At 36.6% G+C, this 26,782-nt stretch overlaps 1 protein-coding gene across 12 annotated transcripts in view; it reads left to right on the top strand.

Moving 5' to 3' along the window:
• Window positions 1–26,782, top strand: part of NLGN1 (neuroligin 1) — a 794,578-nt gene that overhangs the window by 166,387 nt on the left and 601,409 nt on the right. For 6 of the 12 annotated variants that reach the window (XM_081064849.1, XM_081064846.1, XM_081064847.1 and 3 more), the window contains exons 2-3: window positions 2,534–3,348; window positions 3,794–3,853. In XM_081064849.1, the coding sequence (XP_080920975.1) occupies window positions 2,856–3,348; window positions 3,794–3,853 (553 nt within the window). In that variant the 5' untranslated portion in view covers window positions 2,534–2,855. The remainder of the gene's footprint in view (window positions 1–2,533; window positions 3,349–3,793; window positions 3,854–26,782) is intronic. The other 6 variants (XM_081064844.1, XM_081064852.1, XM_081064845.1 and 3 more) reach the window with 1 other exon arrangement.

Below are 26,782 nucleotides of genomic sequence, written 5' to 3'. Positions count from 1 at the left end.
ACAGGGTACACCTTTAAATTCCTCTGTTTCTATGAAATCGTCAGAATATTTACCTAGACTCTATCTTCTGAAGGAAATTAAACACTTTCCAAATTCAATTTTAAATGTATTGGGATCAATTTTTTTAAAAGTGTTAATTGTGACGTGAAAGACTAAATAATGTGCAATGATCAAGAGGATAGCCTTTAAATCAGATGCCCATGGGCTCTTGGATCTGCTATTGATTAGCTGGGAGACCTTGGCCAAGGTAGTTAACCTCTTTAACTCTCAATTCCTCTTGAGTGTAAAAGGGATAACTGATAAACCAATATTATAGGGTTGTTGTGAAGGAGATGTAAATGCATGAATGCTAAGGGTTTGGCATATACTAAGAAAGCACCAATAAACAGGGGAGAAAAGAACTGCCAAAAGTTTGAGTTTTTATATTTAGGCATATCTATATCTATATCTATAAATATAAAAATATATCTATATATATTTTAAATTTCAGTAATTTAAGCCAGCCATATTTTTACATCAGACTTAGATGACTGTTATTATTATAGAAGCAACTTCTGAAAAATCTTTGGGGTCAATACTGTAGTACTCCCTACAGGTAAGCCCATGAGAAATGGGATATTTCTGTAACCTCCGAAGCTAAACATTATTAGAATTTAAAAATTCGCCATGGCATACAGAATCCTAATCCTTCACAGTTTGTGTTAAGGCAGCACATCAGTGGGAAAAAAGAGCCCATTTATTTTTAATACAGTTAAGGATATATAAAATACACACAAAAAAGTGTTATTTGTTAATAATCAAACAAGTAGTTATTATTATTACTGAAATACCAACTATGTAAAGAAGAACTTGTGGAAATCATTGTACTTGAAAATTAGGATGAATAATGTTGGTGACGGAGGCTTTTAAGGCCTCATGACAGGCTCTTTATTTTACATGTAGAAAGGATCTTTTTAACACCAGAATGTTACTAGGAAAGACTCAGTAGTGCTGTGGCCCATCAGGATTCTGCACATGAATAAGCGTAATATACGCTTAACAGAAATGGATTTGAGTAGCTAAATCTTCAGTACATGCTAGAGTTCTGGGAGAAGAGTGGGATGGGTCTGAGGCTGTCTTTTGTATGTTGACATGCTTTCACAGCAAATGTATGTGAATTAACACAGACTGTGATATTTTTGAAGAAAGACACTTATCTCCTTATTGCCTTCTGTGATGGAGTGTTCGGAGCGGCGAAAAGAACACCGGGACTGGAACCAAATCTCTTGCTGCCCTATATAGTTTTTACAATCTCCTTTTCAATAACACAGTCAGGGCAGCCTAACTGCCAGACCAGCACTTCTTTAAGCATCTTTCCATAATATGACAGGATAGAACCATCTGTAATACGTATCAACACTATTATTTTCAAAGTAAGCACTTTAAAAGGTGCTTGAGCAGGAAAAGACAAATACGCCGTGTTATATGCTATTTTGCAGTTAATGTAAAATTTCACTGTGAATTGCATCACACTGAATGTTACATTTTATTCCGATGCATTTTAAGTTGGACTGGGTAAACAGTGTTATAGACGTGTGATTAGAGTTAACATGCAAGATGCCATGATTAGGTATGATTGTTCTTTTCAACTACTGAGCTTTTCTTTTTAATTCTTTTTTTGGACTTCTAACAGACAGTCAGAATAAAATTTGTAATTTAAAATATATTGACTTTGACTCAGAAATTAATTTTCACACTGCAGATTTACTGATATCTAAACTATATAGCTAGATGATAAAAAAACAAAAAAAATCTGCAAAATATGAAGCCAACTTCTGTCTATTGTTTAAATTGTGTCTAAAGCCCTTTGTCTTTTTAAATTTTTGAAATTTGAACCTTAATTTAAGGTGAGGGATCTGTAGCCAATGATTTTATGCAGACTTTTGAGAAGCAGCAAGTAGGTTAACCTATCAGGTAGTTAAACTGAAATGATCATGGTGGAACTAATACTGATTCTCTTGTTATAACATTAGCTTTGTTTTTTCTACATAGCATGGGATTGGGAACTGCATTTCTGTTTGTTTGTTTTTTAATATGTACAATTATTCTTAAAGAGCGTGTTTATATTCCAATAATTCTCTACATATATATGTGTACACACACACACACACACACACACACACACACACACACACACATATATAAATGTTTTCTGGTGTGGTTCATTGAAGTGATTGAAGACTATCGAAAAGAGGAAATCTCACATACAACCTTTATTTAAAAAATACTATGCTGTGAAATGCTCTTGAAACTATATTATTTGAACAAAACTTGATTCCACTTAAAAGTGTGTAAAATCAGCAGGCAATTTTCTCAATCTAATAGTTCCTTCATCTGTCACCTCACGTCAAACCATAATTTTCCTATAATAGTATTTAACCTCTCTAGCTCTAGCCACTATTAATGTATTCCTGTAGCTTGTTAAACATCTAGTTATCATCACTTTGTCTATTTTAGCTTGCTCGTGCTAATGATTTATTTTCATTTTCTTTAGGCTATAGACCTGCACCTAACTGGATTTGATTTGTCAGAGGGAAATCTACAGTCAATGGCCACTCTTGCCACAGTGCTACTATGGAAAACAGAATGGTCAATAGGATATGGTCTGCTAAATAGTGATGACTGAAGATGCTACTTCAATACGTGTGAAATCAATGGGAGATACTGGCTGCATGAAGAGCTTTCTGAGCTTTTCTCCACAAGCTCACCTTTAAAAGATTGGAGGCCTCTTCTACCATTTGATAAGGTCTTTCTCACGTGGATACAAATACCTTTGCCTCACTGCAACCAGACAACTAGACAACTAATGTGGGACCATGGCACCGCCCAGATGCATGTGGCCAAATTATGTTTGGAGAGCAGTAATGGCATGCTTGGTACACAGGGGATTGGGTACCTCATTGACTCTCTGTGTGTTGGGATGTTTGCTTCAGGCTGCCCATGTGCTCTCCCAAAAACTGGATGATGCAGATCCTCTGGTGACTACCAACTTCGGCAAGATAAGAGGGATTAAGAAGGAACTTAACAATGAAATTCTGGGGCCTGTTATTCAGTTTCTTGGGGTTCCATATGCAGCTCCGCCAACAGGGGAACATCGTTTTCAGCCTCCAGAACCACCATCTCCCTGGTCAGATATCAGGAATGCCACTCAATTTGCTCCTGTCTGTCCCCAGAATATCATCGATGGCAGATTACCAGAAGTCATGCTTCCTGTGTGGTTTACTAATAACTTGGATGTGGTTTCATCATATGTACAAGACCAGAGTGAAGATTGCCTATATTTAAACATCTATGTCCCAACTGAGGATGGTGAGTTTACTACAGAAAACACAGGGAGATATATTTGTATTTTGCTTTCCTATTCTAAGTTCTAACAATATTAAGTCACGTGTACTGGTAGCATGCATGGCTTTTCCTTTTGGCATGTAGACATATTTTACATGCGTGCATGCCGCTCTTTTTGTTTATGTGTGTTGGTGTATCTGTTCTTATTTTTTCCCCCGTGCCTACTCATTTTCTTTCCTCCACAGCACGCATATTTAGGTAGAAATGGGTTTCTAATTTCCATTTCCTACCAAATGACTTCTGAGAAGATGCATCAACATTTCTCCATTGCATGTGCAGACTCAACGAATTGGGGATCTTTCGCACTCAGTAAATGCAGGAGCATATTAAGTTAGATAGTGGTGTTGCATGTTCCGGCGGTCTGTGATGGAGCGCCATGTTATTTTCTAGTCTTCTATTCATTTTTCAGTAAAAAGAATATCCAAGGAATGTGCCAGGAAACCCGGCAAGAAAATATGTAGAAAAGGAGGTATGTATAAAAGTGGAAATAAAAAATGGGGGAAGAAGCTTGCAGAGGAAGAACAAGACATTCTCCCCAAGGATGATTTGCTGATGCTGGGAAGTGAATGGTTAGGTGATATGAGGAATTTATTGAAGCCTGTCAAGGAATAGAAAGATGGTTAAGGAGAGTTCTAGCTGTGCAGCTAATACTGATGAAGATCGTTGGTGGTACCTTGTGTTCTAGTGCTGGGAGCATCTACAGCAATAGGAGTTTAATCTCTGCTTTGAGTTTGTGTGTAGAGGAAAAGATACTTAGATTACTTATTACATTGCCTTTAAGGAACCCAGACGATGCTGCCTTCCCAACTCATCCGCTTTTGATCTGCAAACCCTTTTCTAGAGATATAGATTTCTATTCCTGTTAAAATGGATAAGTTCAGTCATAAACTTAGTTTTTTGTTTCTTTATTCTTAGCTCCTTCAGAACACCCCATGAACTTTCTCATGTAAAGGTAAATTTGACATGACTATTTGGCAATTACTGTTATTAAGTAATGGCATTTTTCCCCCAGCCAGCCTTCTCATTTTCAGTTACTCTTCCAGAGAAAATGAGATTTTGCAGATTTTTATACTAAATATTTAGTCTTAAAATTACCTTAACATTTTCATATTTATGTTAAACAATTTAAAACGGGGAAGAACATGATTCAGAAGCGACAATTAAATCAACCTTCAAATCATCCTCTAGCCAGATTGAGCAAATGCAGACACTGGCAGCTGCAAGCTTGCATCTGAATGTAGCGTGTCCATACTCCATTTTTATATAACATCCAGTAAATCACTCACAGGAGAGTATGATTTTCTATGGCAGTAAATCATCTAAGTGTTATTTTGACCTTATTCATTACTTTGTAGAATTTCCAGTCTTCATACAGAAGTCATATCAATATTCTAGTATTGTATGTTCTATCTCTCTGTGCACTTCTAAACTCCTGGCTGGACCAAGGAAGATTTCATTACGACCTCCTTGTGGGGTGGGGAGTGACTAAACCATTCTATGGGGATTGCATTATATGGAAGAAGCTCCATATAACAAAATTCTAGACTGCAGATAAGAAGTATTTGCATTAGATTGAATTTTGTTTTGTTTTGTTTTTGTTCTTATTTCCTTGGTCATACTGGTAGAATGGGATTTTATTATTGATGCCATGATTTAGGTTAAAATGTAGTGTGCTTAAGGTGGATACAGAGGCAACTGGGTGTTTTAAATAACTAAATCAAAGTCTCTTGTTTTTCTTCAAATGAGAATAGCTGCAGTAATTTACATGCCTTCAACTAATGTACAATACTGCAGTGGTTATTATTATGCAGCTTATCAAGCATGTGTAATTAGCTAAGTGACTTTCACCTCCTATCACAAAGATGTTGATTCGCCAAGTCATAAATAAAGATGCTATTGAGGAATGCATAAATAGAGTGTAATACACAAAACTATCTACAATCAAAAAAAAAATATGATAAAGACACCAAAAGGTAAGCTGGTAAATAAGAAAGGGACCTGTCTTCTCATACATCTTCAGAAGAGAATGCTTTCCTTAGAAAATTCTTTTTCATTCTTCTTTGGATTGCTGGTTCTATGTGCTTTATGAAAGAGTTGGCAAAGAGGCAGGTAGGTTGTGCTATTTACTTTGGCAAACCTCGAACTAATTTATAATTAGCCTGAGGACAAAAATCTTGAGCTACCTCCTGCAGTCTGTGTGGCTTATAATCCACGTCTGTTGTGTTTTTATAGTAAGCATTCTAAAAAAAATATTTAGCTTTGGTATGTTATGTAATATATCCCATTAATGTTAAATAATTTCTTCTGATAGCTGTTTGTATATTATCCCAAAATCTAAATAACAAATAATTTAAATTTCATTTTCTGCAATCTTTTTAAAATGAAGCTGAAGTTTGGAGCTTGATTTTTAAACAGTGGAGTAGAGTTGTTTTTTTTTCCCCCAAACTTTTCCCTTTTTTTTCTTCTCTATCATGAAGTGTCTATTCTGGTCATTTCAAGAAATTATATTTTCCTGGTTTATGAAAATATTAGACATTTAATCTATGCATATACCGATATATATTTCATATGGACTATGAGTTCTTCAACAGAATGCTACGAGTTTATAGATGATGGTTCAGGAACTGTATGAATACAGTTGTGTTGCATTTTATCTAGGTGCTAATAAAATTCTGGATTGTTATATTTGTCTTATTTTTTTACTTGTGTGTGGTCACCTGCAGAAGCAGGTACACTATAATGTGTGCATACTGTATTCATTCAAAACTATTTCTTTATTACCTATTATAATTCAGTAATCAAGGGAGTTTGTAATGAAACAAAGATCTCTCTCCCCACAGAAATTAAATTCAAGTAAGTTTACATATAACAGAGCATTTTTTGTACTTCAGTCTTTATTAAAGAAAATCTTCCTCCTCCTCCAAGAGATGCCTTACTATAATTTTTAAATGGAGCATTTATAATATTTTCCCGTGCAATTGAAGAAGAAAACATTTTTTACCGATAGGTTGCCTCTCATTTGAAACAGGTCCCAGTTGTACTTTTTAATCTATCTTTTTATATTTCCCAGGATAGACTGAGCCATATGTTAATTACTCTCTAGATATTTCTTCAGGGTTTATTCTTGCAAAATTGAAAGAAAAGATGAGGCTTAAAGTGAGATGACTGTCAACACTTGCCCAAATAGGCAGATAACATGTGATAGAAACTGGGATTTGGAGATGGAGGACAAACACCATTTATCACAAAAACTTCATGAGAAAACTCTATTGCTATTCTTATTTTACAAATAAGAGAGTAGGTTTGGAGAGTTAAGTGTTCTGACCCAGTTTCTACTGCTAGTAAGTGGTAGAATCAGGTTTGGCCCTAGTTCTTGCTTATATTGGATGCAATTCCATTACGTTAAATTACCTCCTGTAGATAATTTCTATACCAGAGGCCTGTATCTCTCCACCCTCTTGCCCTCCCTTTCTTCCTTCTTCTTTTGAACATTCATATATGTCATGACTTCTTTTTATTCCATCAGTTGACTCTATTTAAGACAGATTTAATGCTCACCTTAATTGAATTGGGTCAGCCACTGATTCCCAGAAAGCATTTCCTGTACTCATTTTAGTAAATACTTTTAAATATTATGCATGTTTTCTTACTCTACAGACCAAGATCCCAACATAATCTCCTGGCTGTTAGCAAGAGTAGCTTTAATTTGCTTATGTTTCATTTTGTTTCTCTAGGTTGCTCTCTTGTGAGAGTTGCCAGCAAACAGTAAAGTGGTCAAATATTAGGCAGTAAACATGAGAAGGAGAAACTAGAGACCCAGAGAATCCACAGACGAATTGATTGACTCATGGATACCCTAGAGTTGTGTAACTTTGTATTTCTCCAACACTTTCACTATTATTTGCATAGTTCTTTTGAGATTAATACAGAATTAATTTTTATTTTTATTTCTACAGTGGCAAGAAGTTTTCTTTTTTATTTACCCCAATTTTTAGAAAATTAGATTCTTTATAGATGGCTCTGGTACAATTCTTGGCTCCTTGTAAATTTTATTCTTTCTTTTATATCTTCTGTTTAGTAGCCTTTACCTGAGATAATATTAAATTCATTCAAAAGCCTTTGCCACATATTAATATTTAGGATACATTTGGTTGTTATTTGAATAGAGACTGATTTTTGCATGATTATATATGCGTAACAATGGCTATCACTATCAACGTGATTTCAAAAGGAGGTTATATTCTATAATGTTCTTCCTTTTTGCTTACACATTTCTAACTAATTTATTTATTCATTTGACATATACTTATTGAGTCTTTACTCTGTGCCAAATAGATTACTGCTGTAGATCTGAGAGATACGTCAGAGAAACAAACAAACAAACAAAACCAAAAGGTTGCCCTTCTGGAGCTTACATCGTAGTGTGTGGAGAAAAAATATAGGCAATAAACAACTAAATTTAAGAGGTGTAAGAAGATGAGAAGTAAACAGAGTTTGGAGGATCAAGAGTGCTGGTGTAGAAGGTGAAGATGACATTAAAAACAATAATCAAATCAGTGTAGCCTTCATTGGAGCGATGGGCTGAAGGAGATGAAGTGTGTATCTGGGGAAAGAGCAAAGCAAAGAGATAGCATAAGAGCATTAAGGTGAGAGTCTGCCTCATGTATTTAAGGAAAATCTAGTATATAGTGAGTCTGGAAAGTGTAGAAAGAGGGGTGATGAGTTTCGGATGATCTGACTTTATATTAAAGAGATAATTCTGGCTGATGTGCTAAAAGCAGATTGAGTACCTAGAAGAATAGATTTGCCATCAATTAAGATAGAAAAAAAAAGAATGCAGAGAGGCACAGTGGAAATATGATATTTCGTTTTGGGTACGTTAAATTTCTGATGACTATTAGACATCCAAGTGTAGATATCAAGGAGCCAGTTTAAAGTTCAGGAGTGAGGTCAAGGTGGAGATATACATTTGAGAATCACTGTGATGTGGAGCCTGAGTGAAAATAAAAGGAATTAAATGAAAATGGAGAAAAGAAAAAGGTACCAAATACTAATCCATGGGATAGTCCAACATGAAGAGAGGTCTGGGACACAAGAAGGAAAGGCAATGGAGACTGAGAATGTGTTGTATGTGAGATAGGAGGTAAACCAATATTTTTTTGTTGTCCAGGAAGGCAAGCAAAGAAAATGCATCAAAATAAACACAGTTATGAACTCTGCCAAATGATCTTTTGTGGTATGGTGTGGGTCTTACCCACTGATGTGGGTCTAAGAGAGAATGGGAGAAGATTTGGAGTTGCTGAGCATAAATAACCATTTTAAGGAGTTTTGCTACAAAAAGTAGCAGGAAAAAATGGGTGCACAAGGACAATAGAGGTTTTTGTTGCTGCAGGTTAAGACGGAAGAAATAAAGAAATGTTTGTGTATAGTAATAAGGGAACACTTAGAAATATAGGAGAAAGATGGTAGAATGCTAGAATAACATCTTTAGGGAGAGATGGCATCTGGTACACAATTGGAAGTTTTGGATGAAAAAGCATAGGTAGATGATTTAAATTAACATGTGGCCAGACAGAGAAATGACATCAGGGTTCTGTCCTCATCGAATTGCTTCTGTTTGAGTTTTTTGATGTCTAATACTAAGGGAACTGAAGATACAATTAAAATTGGTAAGCTCTTACTGTGTTCTAGACATTTAGCCTTCTTAATTTATTTAATATCACAACAAGCCTATGAAGCTCTTATTCCCACTTTACAAATTCAGATATGGAAGACTAAAGAGATGAAGTATCTTGCCAAAAGATACATAATTTTTTGGTGCCAAATATATTTTCTTTGAAGAGACTATTTCAGAACAGAGGGAATAAAACAAAATAACAATATCGGCAACAACAATTCTGTTTATATGGGACTCCAGATCACATAGAAAATAGTGGTCAATTTGCTAGTAGAAAAATCACTGTACAGGGGAATAATTACATCTGGTTCATTTGGGGTTTGAAGATAAAACCAGACTTAACCAGAGATTTGGCTTCATATTTGAATTAGTAGCCCTGGAGAGATGTGGTTAAATCATCTAAAAGCTAAACAGTTTAAGTTGGAACTCTGCAATGAAGTAGATCTAAAAGGTTGTAAAGTTTTAAAAGAACAACATCAATTGTTCCATTGTTTACTGACAGGCAGAGTCTCCTGAAACAAATGATTAAAAGACCATTGTAGTTGTCCAACTCAATTTTCCTGAGAATAAATACTGTTTTTCTTATAGAAACTGGGGTTGAAGTTGCAAACATTTAAGACTTATGCCATCAGCAAAAAGAGTTATGCCACAAAATAAATCCTTCGTAGAAACAGCTTTCCTTTCTCCTACTCAATATATTACACATTTTCTTTATTGTTTTCACATATACTTGTACAACATACTATTAGCTTAATGATTATGACACAGTATTTGCTTTTCTTCACTTCTATGTTACTCACCATTACAGATTTTGTTAATCTTTTGACGTTTAATATTTCTCCTGTGAATACGCTTCTTCTTCCTCCCCCAATAGTGGTACAAGCTAAAGTAGTTTAAGAAATGACCAACTTCAAAAATCACACCAGTATATACATTTACTAGAAACAATTACATAAACTCATTCTGGAGTTGATAATCTTTATCTCCGGACTCGATGTGGAAGTGTAACTTCTAATCATAAGTCTTTACATAACCCTTTATAAGTGGACAGAGTACTTTATATAACATTACTGTATTCGTTTCTTAGGCCTACTGTAACAAATTAGCATAAACTGTGTGACTGAAAGAAAAGAAAGAAGGAAAACAAACACATTTATTCTTTCACAATTCTGGAATGGAGAAGTCCAAAATCAAGGAGTTGGCAGGGTTGGTTCTTTCTGGAGACTCGGAAGGAGTCTCTCCTTGCCTCTTGCCTGTCTTCTGGTGGTTGCCAACAGTCCTTAGCATTCCTCGGCTTGTAGTTGCGTCGCTTTACTCTGTACCTCTGTTGTCACAAGGCTTTCTTCCCTGTGTGTCTCCCAGTATCTCTGTGTCCTCACATAGCCTTCTTTTCAGGTCCCCGGTCATTGGATTTATGGCCTACCCTAATCCAGGATGACCTCATCTTGATTACTTTACTAGGGTTGCCCTAACAAAATACCACAAACTGCGTGGCTTAAACAGCAGAAAACTATTGTCTCAATTTTGGAGGCTGGAAGTCTGAGATCAAAGTGTCAGCAGGGTTGGTTCCTTTTGAGGGATGTGTAGAAGAAATCTGTTCTAAGTCTCTCTCCTTAGTTATAGATGATTGTCTTCTCCCTATGTCTCTTCACATGACAGCCCCCCGCCCCCCCCACCTCCCCTCATGTGTAGGTCCGTGTTCCATTTTTATGTGGTTATCGATCATATTGGGTTAGGGGCTAATCCTAATGACCTCATCTTAACTAATGGTATCTGTAAAGATCCTATTTCTAAATAAGGTCATTCTGAAGTATTCAGGATTAGGACTCAAACACATGAATTTGGGGGTGACAAAATTTACTCACATTCGGAGGTTCTAGGTGGACATGAATTCTTGAAGGAAACCAAGCACACTTCTATTTTTTTCAAACTGAATCACCAAGAAGATCTCAGAAGGGTGCTATCATTATTGCTTATTTTATAAGTGGAGAAATTATTGCTTATATAATTAAATAACTCAACCAAAGTCAAATTGTGGCTAGTTAGGAGTACCAGCGCTACGTTTCAAATCAAAACTCAAATTTCATGTGATATCTAATCCCTCCAATACATATGGATTCTCTCTGCTCTTTTGATATTTATTTTTCATTTTTAAAGTATTTTTCTGTCAAAATAGAGTACTATGCATTAATGTAGATACTTGTAAATATCCAAGTGTTCGACTCTGTGTATACAAAATTATTCAGATTTTGACTTTCTCCAAATTTCAAAAGTTTTATCCAATGGTTACTTACATGCAAACATTGTTTTAGTTAAAATTAAGATCCCTTCCAACTTAAAACTGTAGTGGCATTGATTTTCGGTACTGTTATATTTGTCATTTTAGGCAATTAGACAAAGTTCTTTTTGAAATAATTTTTAATTTAAGACCTATTTCTTTGTGTACTGTAATCCTATTCATCTGGTATCTATGTAGTGATAGCACTAAAGCAATTTAATTATAGCCCATAATTTCCATTAAAGCATTCAAACTTGCAAAAATCAGCTTTAAACAATGACAAAAAGAAGTCTTAATAAAAGAAACTGGGGTCAATGAAACCATAATTATAATCTTCAAAAGTAGAAAATCTGATTAATCAACAACGGTTGATTTTCTGCTCCTTAGTTCAGGACTGAAGAAAGAAGTCTTCACTCCCTTTTATCCCTTTTCTTTCATCATTCCTCAGTCCCTTCCTTCCCCTCTCCCACCCTCCCTTCTTTCCTCCCTCCCTTCCGTCTCCCCTCCCTTTCTCTTTTCCTCCCTCCCTCCCTCTTTTTCTTCCTTCCTCCCTTCCTTCCTTCCTTCCTTCCTTCCTTCCTTCCTTCCTTCCTTCCTTCCTTCCTTCCTTCCTTCCTCCTTTATTCTTTTTTGTGTTGATGTTGTTGGCTCTGTTTTGTCTTCAGTGTCCCAAAGGCACTGCCTCAGGTTCCCTATATGGCTGTTCCCTCTCTCTCTCAGCTGGAGTCTCCTGCAGGCATAGCACCCATGTCCAACACCACTGGAGGCTAAGTTGGGCCGGATATATACTTTACCCTCACAGACCTTACATTGCAACGACAGCCTGCCAGTAACAAGAAACAAGAAGTTTAAACAATTTTAAAAAATTAATTAAAGTTGACATTTAATATATTAGTTTCAGGTGTACAGCATAGTGGTTAGGCATTTATATAACTTACAAGGTGATTCCCCCAATAAGTCTTGTACTACACACCTGGCACCATACATAGTTATAGCAGTATTATTGACTTTATTCCCTGTGCTATACTTTACATCTCTGTAACTGTTTTGTAACTGCCAATTTTTACTTCTTAATCCCTTCACTAGTTTCACCCAGCCCCACAGCCCCGATCCCATTTGGCAACCATCACTTTGTTCTCTGTATCTATGAGTTTGTTTCAGAAGCAGGACTTTTTGTTGGTGGCCCTGTCAATATTACCAAGTAAATGTAAGCCTGATTTGCATTAAAATCTAGAAACAAAATGAGGGAATGGCTGTTCCTGTGAAAAAAATAAATATAAAGGTAATGATGCTGATATTTGGTGTTGTGTTTTCTATAATAAAACATTTAATTAGATCTTTAAATGTGTATGGCGCACAAAATATGCAAATCAGAATAAAACACATCAGGCATAACCAAGACTATATCAGCCCTGTTGCCTGAGCTCACCTTAGTTGCTCTGCCAAGAAGCAGTGGTTTAAAACTGTCTATCCATCTGTTAAAAAAAAAAAAAAAACCCACAAAGAAACAAAACAAAACAAACAAAAAAACAAATAGCCTGTGCTATACCTATACAATCTCTGTAAAGCTTCGGAGTGCTTTAGCTACTGAGACAAAGCTGCTGAGTTATTGGGCTACAGGCTATCTCTCCTAGAGGTAAATTAACAGCTGCTGTTCAGTGGTTTTTTCCACACTTTTGTTGAGTGTGTAATCTGTGCAGAGTTCTGTGGTTGGTCCCAGAGACACAGAGATAAGAAACAGCATTAAAGAGTTGCCCTCAAAGCGCTCACTATCTTGTAGGGTGGCAGATACAGAAGGAGAAAATTAGGTAGTAAGTACCCTGAGGAAGGGAAGCAAAGGGTTTATGGGAATGCATAAGGAGAGGTGGCTATGGTTTATAGATGTTTTGTGACAGAAAGTTGTCCCTGAGGTGAGCCCTCAGGAATGACTATTAAAGTCCCTTGATGTCTTCAAAGGCTAGTGTGGTCTGTGGGACCATTTTACTGATTAACTCCAGATTAAAATATTTCTGAGTGCTCATTAAAATGGTTGGTTGCTCGTTTATTTGCGGGTGTGTTTGTATGTCTATATGTGTCCTCCTTCTTTGCCTAGAGAGTAGTTGTCTCCTGTCATTGCTCTCACCTTGCCAGGCTTTCAAGACACCGAAACGTCACTGCCCACGTCTGAGCTACTGAATCTGATCTCTCCTGGGTTGGACAATTGAGCAACCACACTTTTCAAAAATAAAATGCACAAACAAGAAACATTTGTGAAATGAAAACAAATCGTCTCGAAATGAGCATCCCCACTATGAGTAATCTATAGCAATTTACACATGGAGATTTTTTCAGATTATTATTTTTTTTTTATTTTATATTCTAAATACTGAGGCTGTTGAAGAGGTAACTTCCAAATAAGTAAGGGCGTCACAGGGATGTGTTCAGGCATCACTTACCCCCCATATTAAGTACACTGCACACATTATCCTGTTGTCTTAATGCAACCCTTTCCTCCTTCCTTCTTCACTTCCCCACCATAATCTAGACCTTCCATCATTTCTCACGTGAATCACTACAATAGTCTCATAGCAGGCCTTCCTGTTTCCACTCCTGCTTTTGCAATCTATTCTACACGTAGCAGCCAAGTATAGCCCCCTTGCTCTCTACATTCTAGCCTTGATGATCACCTTTTGGTTACTACAATCGCCAGTCTCTATCCTACCTCAGGACCTTTGCACTTGTTCTTTCTTCTACCTTACACATACAACGTCTACCTCTTTTCCTGGCTAAGTCTTATAATTCAAGTCTTGGCAAAGTGCCACCTTGTGAAAACAGCCTTTGCTGAGCATTCTACTAAGCTAACCTCACCTCACTCTCTTCCTCCAGTTATTCATTCACATTCCTTCGTTATTTCCTTCATCATATTTTGATCTTTATATGAAAGTATCTTGTTCATTTATGTACTTACATAGTTGCTCTCTGTTTGCCCCAGAAGAACATTTTTCTTCTTCACTGCTCTATCCCCAGTACTCACAGGGGATTCAATAAGTATTCATTAAAAACATAAACAGCCTTAGAAAACAGTGCACTTTGTTGGAGAGAGCCTTCATCCGCCCACCATCATTTGCATTTTTGAGTAATACTACACCTGCTACCATTCCTCACCAGATATAGCAAATAAGAATATATTCTCTGCCTCTCTGTGAAGCAATCACCGTTTGTTTATGGCTCCCAAAATGAAGAAAATTTCAAAGCCCACATCAGAGCCCTTAACTAAGAAATAACAGTGTTCAGTGGTTCAGTGTCTGACAGATATTACCTGGACTCTGTTGCAGGGGCCCTTGGGGCCTAGTGGCTGCCAACAGCCGAGGCTCTTGGCTCTCTGCCTATGCACGTTACTGCCAGGCTTATTGCCTCTGTACTGAATTTATATTTTAATACAGGGCGCCAACAACGCATTTGTGTAATAGGAGCATTGAGAATGACTTGTTTTCCAGACCAAAGCCTTCATTTTCTCTTCCTACCTTCTAATTGAATTTCCCTTTCCTCTTACCCAGCCCCCTTTTCCCTCCCATGATAAATCTATATTCTCTTGCAATTATTTTACTTTTGTTGCCCTTGTCCTACCATCTACCTCTGTGATGGGACTTCTGTTAAGACGTGTCGTTTGGGGTCAGTGAAGAGGCAGAGCCTGAGTATAGATGGTCAAAGAAGAGGTCTAGCTGGATTTGTTTAAGAGGTTTTCTACACAGCATGAAGGAGCCCTCCAGTGGCCTGTGCCTTCTTCCTTACGATTTAGCCTTCAGAGGGTTCATATCACCATTAACATGTACAGGTTTCCAGAGGGTTATTTTGCTCTTTCCTTCTTTTATTCCGTATTAGCAGGTACGAGCTGTCCCCAAAAAGCCAGAAACCACTCTATAAAATGGGACAAATCAGAGAATGAGACCTTAACGTATATACAATACCATAGAGTTTTGAGAACAAACTTGGTGCCCAATAAATGGTTGATAAACGAAGGAACATTTTGAGCATGACAGCCAGTGGGCAGCTCAGATTACTGAGATAAATAGAGAGGCCCGTGGCTTTTCTCATGGATGGTGGAGCCTGGATCCTGGACAGTTGAGGGTAGAAGAGAAGCATAGTACTAAGAGCATTATAGATCTAGAATCTCTCAATCTAGTTGGAAGAGAAAAATCAGGCAGTAACAGAGACTAGATCGGTGCCTTAGAACACACTGCAGAGCTGATGGAGAAGAGGATGTTAGATTCCTGGCAGGAATGGCTTCATGGAATTGTGCTCTGTGCAGTCAAACTGATCTTTGTGCTCAGAACAGCTCCACACTTAGTGGAACGCTTGACTGTCGCCATCATTAAATTCATCATCATTTTTGAACATGGGATCCTGCATTTTCCTTTGGCACTGGGCTCCACACATTATGCAGCCAGTCTGCTCCCTATCTTTGCTGGCGTTTTCCCCATGCTACATACCCATAGATACTCATATAATTAGGAAAGACAGTAGAACAGAAACCCTCTGTGCGTGTTGAAAATTTTTGTTAAAATTCTCAACTACGAACATTTGTGTGTGTACCCTTATAGTTCCCCTCACATCTAAGGAGAACAATGAACAAAGGACTTGGGAATGTTGTAATTTGGAGAGATAAAAAGTCTGGTGTTTTGTTTTTTTTCTGATTCCTATTATTATGCATTTGTTCATTCTCTCATGAAACAGTTATTAAGTGTCTAATATGTCCCAGAGACTATGCTAGACACTGAGGATAAAAACAATTAGATGTGGTATTTTGCCCATAAGGGAGAATCAGGAAAGGGATAATACACACAATTATTTTAATAGCTCCCACTTGTACAGTGCCTATCATGGAGCAGGTACTGTTTTAAGGGTTTTATATGGTCACAAGTTGCTTGGTGAGGGGGCTACATTCTGAGAAATGCATCGTTAGGTGAGTTCATCATTGTGCAAATGTTTAGGGGCCACGATGAACAAAACAACATGAGATGAACTCAAGCAGAAGAGAAAAATGATGCAGTCAACAGCCATAGTAAACACGAGATGTGTGAGACTGCTGCCAGTATAACATGGCACACTGTTTTACAACACACTTTTTTTCTTTAATAAGTAGAAAGAATACATTCTAAAATAATGATAAACCTATAGTATAATAAATTCATAAACCACTCACAATAATTTATGATCATTATCAAGTATTAAGTACTGTATATAATTATATGTGCTATACTTTTATATAGCTGGCAAAGCGGTAAATTTGTTTACACCAGCATCACCACAAACATGTGAGTGATGCATTGTGCTGAGACTTTATGACAGCTGCGATCTCACTAGGCTACAGGACTTTTTCAGCGCCATTATAATCTTAGGGGACCACCCTCATCTATGCAGTCCGTTGTTCATTGAACTGTCAATATGTAGCACATGATTATGTTAGCTCAATTCTCATAAAAGGCGTATGAAATCGTTACTATCAGTATCCTCACTTTACTAATGAGCAATCTGAGTCATAGGTTACATAAGCTGTACAAGGTTCCGTTGCTAGAAAGTGGCAGATCCAGGTTCGAAACCAGGCACCTTACCTCTGTTCACTGTGCCCTTAGCTGCTAAGTGTGAGAAATGCTAGAGATGCTATGAGGGGAGTGAATAAAAGCGATATATGGTAGTATGCTGCCCAAAGGAGGGAATTTCCAGTTCTCTCACAGATGGGAGATGGTAAAAAAAGGTTTTATCAAAGTAATCTTGTTTGAAAGGGCCTGTGAAGAAGGACATGGCCCCTCCACTGAGGAAGAGGATTTTCTGGGATGAGTGGGAGATTTGGCTGTGTAAAGAACACCATATGACCAGAGACTGCACTGAGAGATGAGTCTGGATGAGGCAGCTACCAGGTCTTGGTGTCTTAGGAGCTTGGAGGTTTTCTTCAGGTGACAGGAAGTCATTAAAAATTTCAAGCAAAGTCTGGACATGATCAAGTGAGCACTTTAGAATAGTTTCTCTGACAACTGAATAAATGGTATAATCTAGGATGAAAAACCACAGTAGAGAGGAATAGAAACTTACGGCAGTGGTGTGTCAGTGACCACGAGGGACATACCAAAGGCACTGGCTGGGGTAGAAAGAAGGGGATGAAGGATAAGAAGTGTTTATTGGAAGCTCCATAAGACTGGAGGGTTGGCTGGTTGTTGAGAGGGCAGAAGAAGGGATGGAGCCTAGGATAGCTCTCGAATGTCTCCCTGCCCAGAATTTTTCTTCTTGCCTGTACTACCTTTAGCCAGCTTTCTCTAACATGGCTTCTTCACCAGGACTGAAGATGAGGGCACAGGATGGAAAGTGAGCTAGAATAAAGAAATGAAGTTTGACAGAGGGAAAGTGCTTTTGGAAGAGGAGAAAGAAAAAAAAGCTCCAGAAAACAAACAGAAGGACAGAATGGAATACTGAACAAATTTTTATCTCCCATATGCCAGATGTAAGGTAAACTCTAGAAAAGAATGCCACACATATGTATTTATTTTACTGAATTATCTTTTTAATTATAGAACTTGAAGGAGAGATAACTATGTCAGAATAAGACAGAGACAGATGACAGGGAAGTGTGGCAAGGGGACAGAGCAAAGAGTCATAACTTTGTAGCCTACCCTGGGTTATGGCAAGCTTGAACATGAAAAGGAAGACGTACGTAGATAGCAAATCACAAACTGTCAACTGAAAGGAACGCAAAATCGTTTAGTTAAATGTAAATTGCTAAGAAAAGCAGACAGGTGCATAATTTATATAGATTTGTCCTAATGACAAGACAAATGAACATAATTTTTCGGAACATTAGTAACTGAGAAAATACATGTTTATTGAATTCAACATGTATTTCTGGAGCATTGAATATGTCGCATGCTTCATGCTAGGTATTAGAATACAAATACAATCTGTACAAATTAGTAACACACACAGACATACATATGTGTCCTGGACTTAGGCAGTTGAAATCTAGTATGAAGTCAAATTATAAATAATCAGATAAATAATTACAAGACTAGAGAGTTCATTAGAGGGGTGAAATGTTACAGATCTTCATAAAAATGCAAGAATTTATCAAGTTGGGTGTGACCCAGAAAAGCTCTTTAAGGGAAGTCATATTTTGAATTTGCCCTGAAGGATGGGTAGGCTTTCAACAAGCAGAGATGTCCAGAAAAAGGAAAGAAAGACACAGCAGTTAGCAAAGTTTGGAGACAGTAGATATCCAGTTACTTGGATCATAAAAGACACTGAACTGTGATGAAATATTGGATGTAATGAAATAGCAGAAGGCCTAAAAGGCCAAGATAAGTGGCTTTACTAGCAACTGGTATGCGTTAATGATGTTTGGGGCAAGGGATTACGATAACAGGAGTGTAGTTTCAGAGGAGGGTAGGCAAGGAACGGGAAGGTGGATAATTGGCTAGATCATAGGAAAAGAGACTAGATAAGAGGTACAGGTCCTGTAGTTGATATAAAAAGTGGCTAATGGAAATAAAAAAAGATCATGGATTTGAGGGACATTTCAAAGAATTGGAAATTGCAAAACGATGGAGGTGGACAGTGAGCTAAGAGGGCCAGGTAAGGTTGTCAGCAGATTGGAGACAGTATGGCCCAGACGAAGATGATGCCATGAATAAATCATATTTCTGGATTTAGTCCAGGAATAAATGAGTTTGTGAAATTTTCAGCAAAATTGATCATGTGAAAGAATATACCATCCTTTTATTTATTTTTATCAATATGGCAATATAAGAAACGCTATGCATTTATAGTATGTTCAAATCAGATGTTAACCTCATTAATGCAAAGAAATTCTCTGAAAAAATCCTACATTCATTTTTTTTTACCAACGAGGGGGAAAAGGAAAACACGATGCGTCTTCTGCACTAAAATTTCCCTTTTACTGACATTTCTGAGCTGTGTATAACGCTAGATTTCTAAAGGGAAATGAATAGGGTACATAATACTTCTCTCAGAAAGAAGGCCACCCACTGCCATTGGCTGTGTGAATATAATTTTCACTGACAAGCCAAGATGGAGAAATGTATACAAGGCCAATTGCCCAGACTCAGCCTGTTTTTCCAGCGATTTAACTGTACACATCAAGTGCTGTGTTTATTTGCGTGGAAATGGAATGGACCCAAAGAACTTAAAAGCAGTGAAGCTACGTGTCTTGTTGTGAGAAATACAGATGGGACTCGTGTGCTTTTCCCTGGGCCTTGTACACCTAGATCATTAAAACCACATAAACCTCAGAGAAAGACTGAGAATACAGAACGTGGGACATGAAGTAGAAAATTATCTAAAGCAATGGCAGGAACATCTGGCAAGATCAGAGTGTGATAGAATGCCCAGATTGCTTTTTGATGCTGACTGGCTGGAAGGAGAAGAGAAATAGTCCCAGGAAAAAGACAGGGGGAGAAAAATTAAACTCATTTTGAGATTAGGAAAATGAAAGTTCACATTTACCAAGTGATCATACTGACTGATCAGTTTTCATAATATGATCAATTAGGAAATTTAGTTGTGTTTCTTTCTTTTTTTTTTTTTGAGGTTTTGGAAAAATAAAAATAGAGAACAAAGTAACTAGCTGACCCAATTAGTAAACACAGCAAGTTGCCATATTTCCTGCCCAATAACAGATGCAGGCCTTCGGGGAGCTGAACACCACCTTCCAGATCATTGAACAAATGATTTCTTCAATGCACTAATTATGCTGAAAGAGTTAAAAGAGCTTCTAACTGCATCTACACCCTAGGGAATGTTGAGTCCCAGGGAAACTCAGCTGAATGAAGAACGAGACTGTGACTATTCCTACAATGCCTTCATCCTATCCCATCACCATTCTACAGCAACTAAGGTTGTATTTATTCCTGTCAGTCCACCTTGTTTCCCACGTCCGTGCTAGTAGCCTGCCTCTACTATGGCTTCTACAAAAACTTCAGTGAAGGTCAACCTTAGGGAAGCTTAAGCAGTACTGTGTATTCTTTCCTCAAAATCCCTTGGCATGGAAGTCAACCATACTGATTGAATGCTGGCAGCAGGAGAGCCTATCCACGGTGTTGTCAAGGAGCTCCGGCTGATGGAAAAGGAAGTTAGGACAGGTACATACACAACCGTAAGTGGAAGGGAGGGTGATTATGTTCACGAAAGAAGAAAAAGCAGAGTCTTTGGAGGTTTAAAAGAAAGGAGGGATGATGTCCAATTGTAAATGTGTTTTGGATGAAGTTAGAGGGTGGACAATTAAAAAAAAAAGAAACAAACAAAAAGAAACTGATAGGATTTAAGATGACCTAGAATAATACCGACTTATAAGTACACAAAGGGTGTCAAAAGAAGTGTACACATTTTAAGAAAGGGAAAAACTATTAAAATTGTAATAATCAATATATACCGATAACAAAAGATGAATACAAGTCACATGTAACTTCTGCAATGACAAGAGGTGCTCAAAGTGGTTACATCAGCGTCCAGACACTTCTGATGACGGTGAACTACTGCTTGAACAACGTGAACCAAAGTGTCCACCTGTATACAATTTTTTGGCAGCCCTGGTATATGGAAGGAGAGAAGTGTGGCAAGACAAAAGAATAGCATGGAGGCAGGAAAGAACAAGGATTGCGACTCTCAGGTGGCAGGAGTTGGGCTGGCGAACAGGTAAGGAGTACCAAGAAGGAAAGATTGATTGGGACTTTTTTGAAGGACTTTGAATGCCAGCATGAGGATTTTACATTTAATTTGGTAGGCAAAGGGGAGCCACCAGATGTTTGTGCATAAGAGTGAGGTGATTAAACTGTTTTAGGAAGATTAATTTGGTAGTTGTCTTTGGTTAGATCGATGTTGCAATAGGCTGGGACTTTGGAAAAAGAATAGTTAATAGGCTTTTGTAATTAAGTCATGCGACAAGGAGTTCATCAGTAATTTAAAAAATATCTTATAAATATTTAACATTTCCTGCAGTCCCATAGATATCTGTTTAAAAGGCTTCAAAGGATTTTCAATAAAGAGCATTATTAGCTTTATCCCCTCCTCCCCCCCTTTTTTTTTTTGGAAGAAGGAAAGGTATTTTGGAAGAACCAGTGCATGCAGTTGAAATGTTGTACTCCGGGGAAAGGGGCTGGGCCCTCTGGCCTCCTGTCAATAAATCAGCTGTGGAAAGAATTCTGGCTGGTTTCATGGCTTCCTGTTTTGGCTCTGTAATTGTGTTGCTGTGTGACTTTGAACAAGTCATGCCACCTTTTTGAGCTTCAGTTTTCACTGTGTGGAACCAGGGTTTGGGCTCTATGACTTCTAGAATTATTTTCATATTTCACATTTGCAGGGTTTTTTTTTTTTGTTTGTTTGTTTTTTTTAAATAGGAGCAAAGGGAATTGCAGTAAATAAAAGGGTTAATATCTGTCTGCATTTTCTTCTGCCTATTTCACTGACTCACCAGGAATTCTAGAGAGGAGGATGAGTTGAAGACTTCACTTCATGCATGAATTTAATGGAGCATGAGCTTGTTTCATTTCTTGCAACAGTTTAAATGCCATCTTTAATGTTTTCTTGTCATGCTACTGTTGCTGTTTTTTTTTTCTTTCTTCTGTTTCCAAGAAGCTAAACTGTAGCAGATGTTTGTTCCCATGTCCTACAATGAATTAAGGATACATTGAGGATATGTTTTCTTCTTTATATTTAAGAAGAATTAGAATACCAATTTAAATAAATTAGCTGTGGTATATTGGTATATCTTAGTTTTATCTGCCAAGGAATAATTTAAATCAGCTTGCTGTGCTGTGTAGTACTTTAAAAACATGAATGCAAAAGAGCTACCACATGTAATAAGAACAAACAGAATTAATTCAATCAATTAATGAATTATAATAGAACAGAGAGAATATTAGGCAACCAATGGTAGTATTTATAAGACTAATTTCCAGCTCACAGGTTGTCTATTTTTTCTTAACTGGGTAGATGATATGGTTAATAATTCTCTTTTATGTTTTATTCTCTTTATTTACATTTTCCCTCTGGAGGCTTCCATATAGTTTTATAAAAGGCTTGTGAAGATAGCATGATTAATATGTGTTACAGTGAGAATCTTCCTGAACTCTCCAGTAATTGTTAGAGATTACATCCATGTCAGTTTGCTTGGACAAATGTACAGAACTAGTGAGTCAAATATGCTCAACCTTACCCACTTGTTATTTCCATGATTCTAATGAGAAAGTCACCAACTGTTTCTGGATTTACTCTATTATGTTTAAACAGTATTTAGCAGACTGAATTTGAGTTGTCAGGGGATGGGGGATACTACCGTTAAAAATGTCATTCCCCTTTAATTTTGCAGAAAAAGTGACAGATGAACTAGAACGGTAAAGAATTAAGGCAAAGGAATGGCATTATAGAAATTAGAAAAAAATACCCTTGATATGGGTTTTAGAGATAAGCTAATGTGAACAGTTTTCTGAGATGTGGACAAGTATTTTGTGAGTGTAGATTTTGGAAAGACTATGCCTCTTCCCTCACTCCCTCTCTCAGAGACACACATATCACCATGGCTACCACCCTGGTATTTTTGCTCAGATTGCCGTTGAATTAGAAAAAATATGGATTTACTTATTGGTTTTAGTAAATCTGTTTAAATGGATACATGTGTCCATTTATTCATGCTTCTGCATCTTCTCCCAATTTGTATGTCCATGTGGGTGGCGTATGATTGGGATGGTCTCTGTCTTTCCTTTCTCTCTTTGAGATGACACAAAAGACATGTTTGTGTTGAGCTACAAATCACAAACAATTTATTAAATAACCTATTATGCACTACTGATGCATTAGCTAATAAGTCTTTAGTTAATCATACAATATTAAATGGGTATGTAGACTAATAAAATAACGTACTTAAGGAGTAGTCACTCAAATCACTCGACCTGTTCATTTGAATCTGCCCAGAAAATCTTGGAATGTGAATATAATACAAGCAGTCTTTAAGAAGTCTATAGACACAACTCAACTGAGTTTTAACAGAGTTACCATTTTGAAAAGCTCAGTACAAAATTGATATAAACTTACTGTTAAGACTATGAACTTTGTTATAATATAAAGGATAATAGAAACATATTTGAAATTTAGTGTGATTACTTTTTTTTCATAGCTAGAAATATAACTGGTAATTGAATTTAATTTAGCATTTATACCACAATACATTCACATATATAAAGTCTCTTCTTGGTTTATAGCCTGTAGATCCATACTAGTAGAACCATCTGCAGTCATAAAAATGTTCTGTTATCAGCTCTGACTGATATGGTAGACAGTAACTCCATGTGGCTGTTCAGCAGTGAAGACATGGCTAATGTGACTAAGAAACTAATTTTATTTAACTTTTATTAATATAAATTAAAGTTTAAATAGTTACCTATGATTAATAGCTACCATTTGGGGCACTGTAGTTAGATGATGAATATTAATATCACCAGAAGAAAGATAAAAATCATCTAGGATTTTCAAATATGAGTAAAAACTGAGTGTCTATATTTTCGAAATTTTTGAATTTAGATGATAATAGCTAGAAATTGTTGCTAGAAATGAACTTATTCAAGGTATGTTAGGTATGATTATTATTATTATTATTATTTTTATTTATTGGGGTGACAATTGTTAATGAAATTACATAATTTCAGGTGTACAATTCTGTATTACATCAACTATAAATCCCATTGTGTGTTCACCACCCAGAGTCAGTTCTCCTTCCATCACCATATATTTGATCCCCCTTACCCTCATCTCCCTCCCCCAACCCCCCTTATCCTCTGGTAACCACTAAACTATTGTCTGTGTCTATGAGTTTTTGTTTCTCATTTGTTTGTCTTGTTTTTGGTTTATATACCACATATCAGTGAAATCATAGGGTTCTCTGCTTTTTCTGTCTGACTTATTTTGCTTAGCATTATACTCTCAAGATCCATCCATGTTGTCACAAATGTTCCTATATCATCTTTCCTTAACGCCGAATAGTATTCCATTGTGTATATGTACCACAACTTCTTTATCCATTCGTCTATCGAAGGACATTTTGGTTGTTTCCATGTCTTGGCCACCGTAAACAAAGCTGCAATGAACATTGGAGTACACGTGTCTCTATAGAGAAATGCTTTCAAATTTTTTGGGTAGATACCCAGGAGAGCGATTGCTGGGTCGTATGGTAATTCTATTCGTAATTTCTTGAGGAACCTCCACACTGCCTTCCATAACGGCTGCACCAGTCTACATTTTCACCAACAGTGTATGAGGGTTCCTTTTTCTCCACAGCCTCTCCAACACTTGTTGCTATTTGTCTTGTTGATGATAGCCATTCTGATTGGGGTGAGGTGATATCTCATTGTGGTTTTTATTTGCATTTCTCTGATGATTAGTGATGGTGAGCATTTTTTCATATGTCTATTTGCCATTTGTAAGTCCTCTTTGGAGAAATGTCTCTTCAGGTCCTCTGCCCGTTTTTCAATTGGGTTGTTTGATTTTTTGTTGTTGAGTTTCATGAGTTCCTTGTATATTTTGGATATTAGACCCTTATCGGAGGAACTGTTTGCAAAAATCTTCTCCCATTCAGTCGGTTGCCTCTTTATTTTGTCGATGGTTTCTTTTGCTGTGCAGAAACTTTAAGTTTCATATAGTCCCATTCCTTTATTTTAGCTTTTACTTCCATTGCCTTTGGAGTCAAATTCATAAAATGCTCTTTGAACCCAAGGTCCATAAGTTTAGTACCTATGTTTTCTTCGATGCAGTTTATTGTGTCAGGTCTTATGCTTAAATCTTTGATCCATTTTGAATTAATTTTGGTACATGGTGACAGATAACAGTCCAGTTTCATTCTTTTGCACATGGCTATCCAATTTTCCCAGCACCATTTATTGAAGAGGCTTTCTTTCCTCCATTGTATGTTTTTAGCTTCTTTGTCAAAAATTATCTGTCCATATTTATGTGGTTTTATTTCTGGGTTCTCAATTCTATTCCAATTGGTCTTTGTGTCTGTTTTTCTGCCAATACCATGCTGTTTTGATTATTGTAGCCCTGTAGTACAAGCTAAAGTCAGGCAGTGTTCTTTTTTCTTAAGATTGCTATGTATGATTATTTTTAATGTCATGCATTTTTAGAATAAAATACTATAAAATCTTAACTAGCACTTTGTAGATTATTTTTCCAGAAAATTATCATCAAGATTTCAAAATTAAAACAAAGGTATTGAGAACAATGTGTTGCATCAAAATCTATTTTATTTAGGGTGCTCTTCCAAAATTTTTTTTTTTTTTCTGAGTGATACAAAGTTAAGAACTTTTTTGTTTGTGGAACTAATGTTTACCATATTTTCTTCCAAGGATATATACCAGTGTCAGGTGCATACTCCCAAACTATTCTAGAATTGGTACCTGAAAAATGTCTTAATCATTTGAAAATATTTTTATTAGCTGTTTTTATGACTCTCAGCTTAGAAACTTGTCAGAGTTTGTTTTTAGAGATTTTAAATTGACCATTATAACTGTTGATGTTTCAAATCATTTTCTAGGACTGTGCTGATGATTCATAATCTATTCGTTTTCAAAAACTAACTGTTGCCAAAAATGGCAAAACTATCCCAGAGGGAGAGAATAGTAGATTTCCCTAGGGATCTCTTGAAAGTCACTGACTGTGAAACAAAAACATTTTCATAAGACTGGCTCATAAGTAAACCAATGTCATCGGAAATGATGTCTTCTTTCTTGTTTTACTTTCTTTACTCTGATTTGCCATGGTTCTAAGTTGAACACATTATATGGAAAGATTTCAATTTCTGATTTTCTAGCATGTTAACCAGAGAGCCAAAAATACTATTTGCATCATTGCATCATCTCACTGAGCATTGGGATTTTTGTTTGTTTGTAGTAAATAAGTTCATTCCAACCCTTGGTACAGAGCCTCTTACTTTTAAGGTCATTATTCTTCTACTCATGATATTCTTAATAGCAGCCTGAGTTTTCGCTAATTTTAGGAAGACACTTGTCATTTATTTTGCATACACACACACACACACACACACACACATATATATATACATACATATATTTATATTTATATATATACACACATATTTATTTTGCACATATATATGTGTATATATATATATATATATATATTTTTTTTTTTTTTCTCACAAGGACTCATACTTTAAGTTATTTTAGCAGCTGGCTGTACATTTCATCCAGGTAAGACTTTTTATTTTTAATCCGTTGCCTGTTCAGCAAAAGAAAGCATTCCAAGAGAAATCACTCAGCATTGTCTGAATCCTTCTGCTGTCTTCCTGTGAGGCTTTTGTGGATGTTGTACCTGATTCCAGTATTTGTCCATTGAACATCTCTCTTTTATATTTCTGCATCTTTCTCTTTTATGCGAATGTTCATTTTTCTTCC

Source organism: Rhinolophus hipposideros, assembly GCF_964194185.1.
Source record: "Rhinolophus hipposideros genome assembly, chromosome: 2".
NCBI classification, from domain to species: Eukaryota; Metazoa; Chordata; class Mammalia; order Chiroptera; family Rhinolophidae; genus Rhinolophus; species Rhinolophus hipposideros.
Note: the sequence above shows the minus strand (reverse complement) of the source record. Positions and strands in the feature narration are given on the sequence as shown.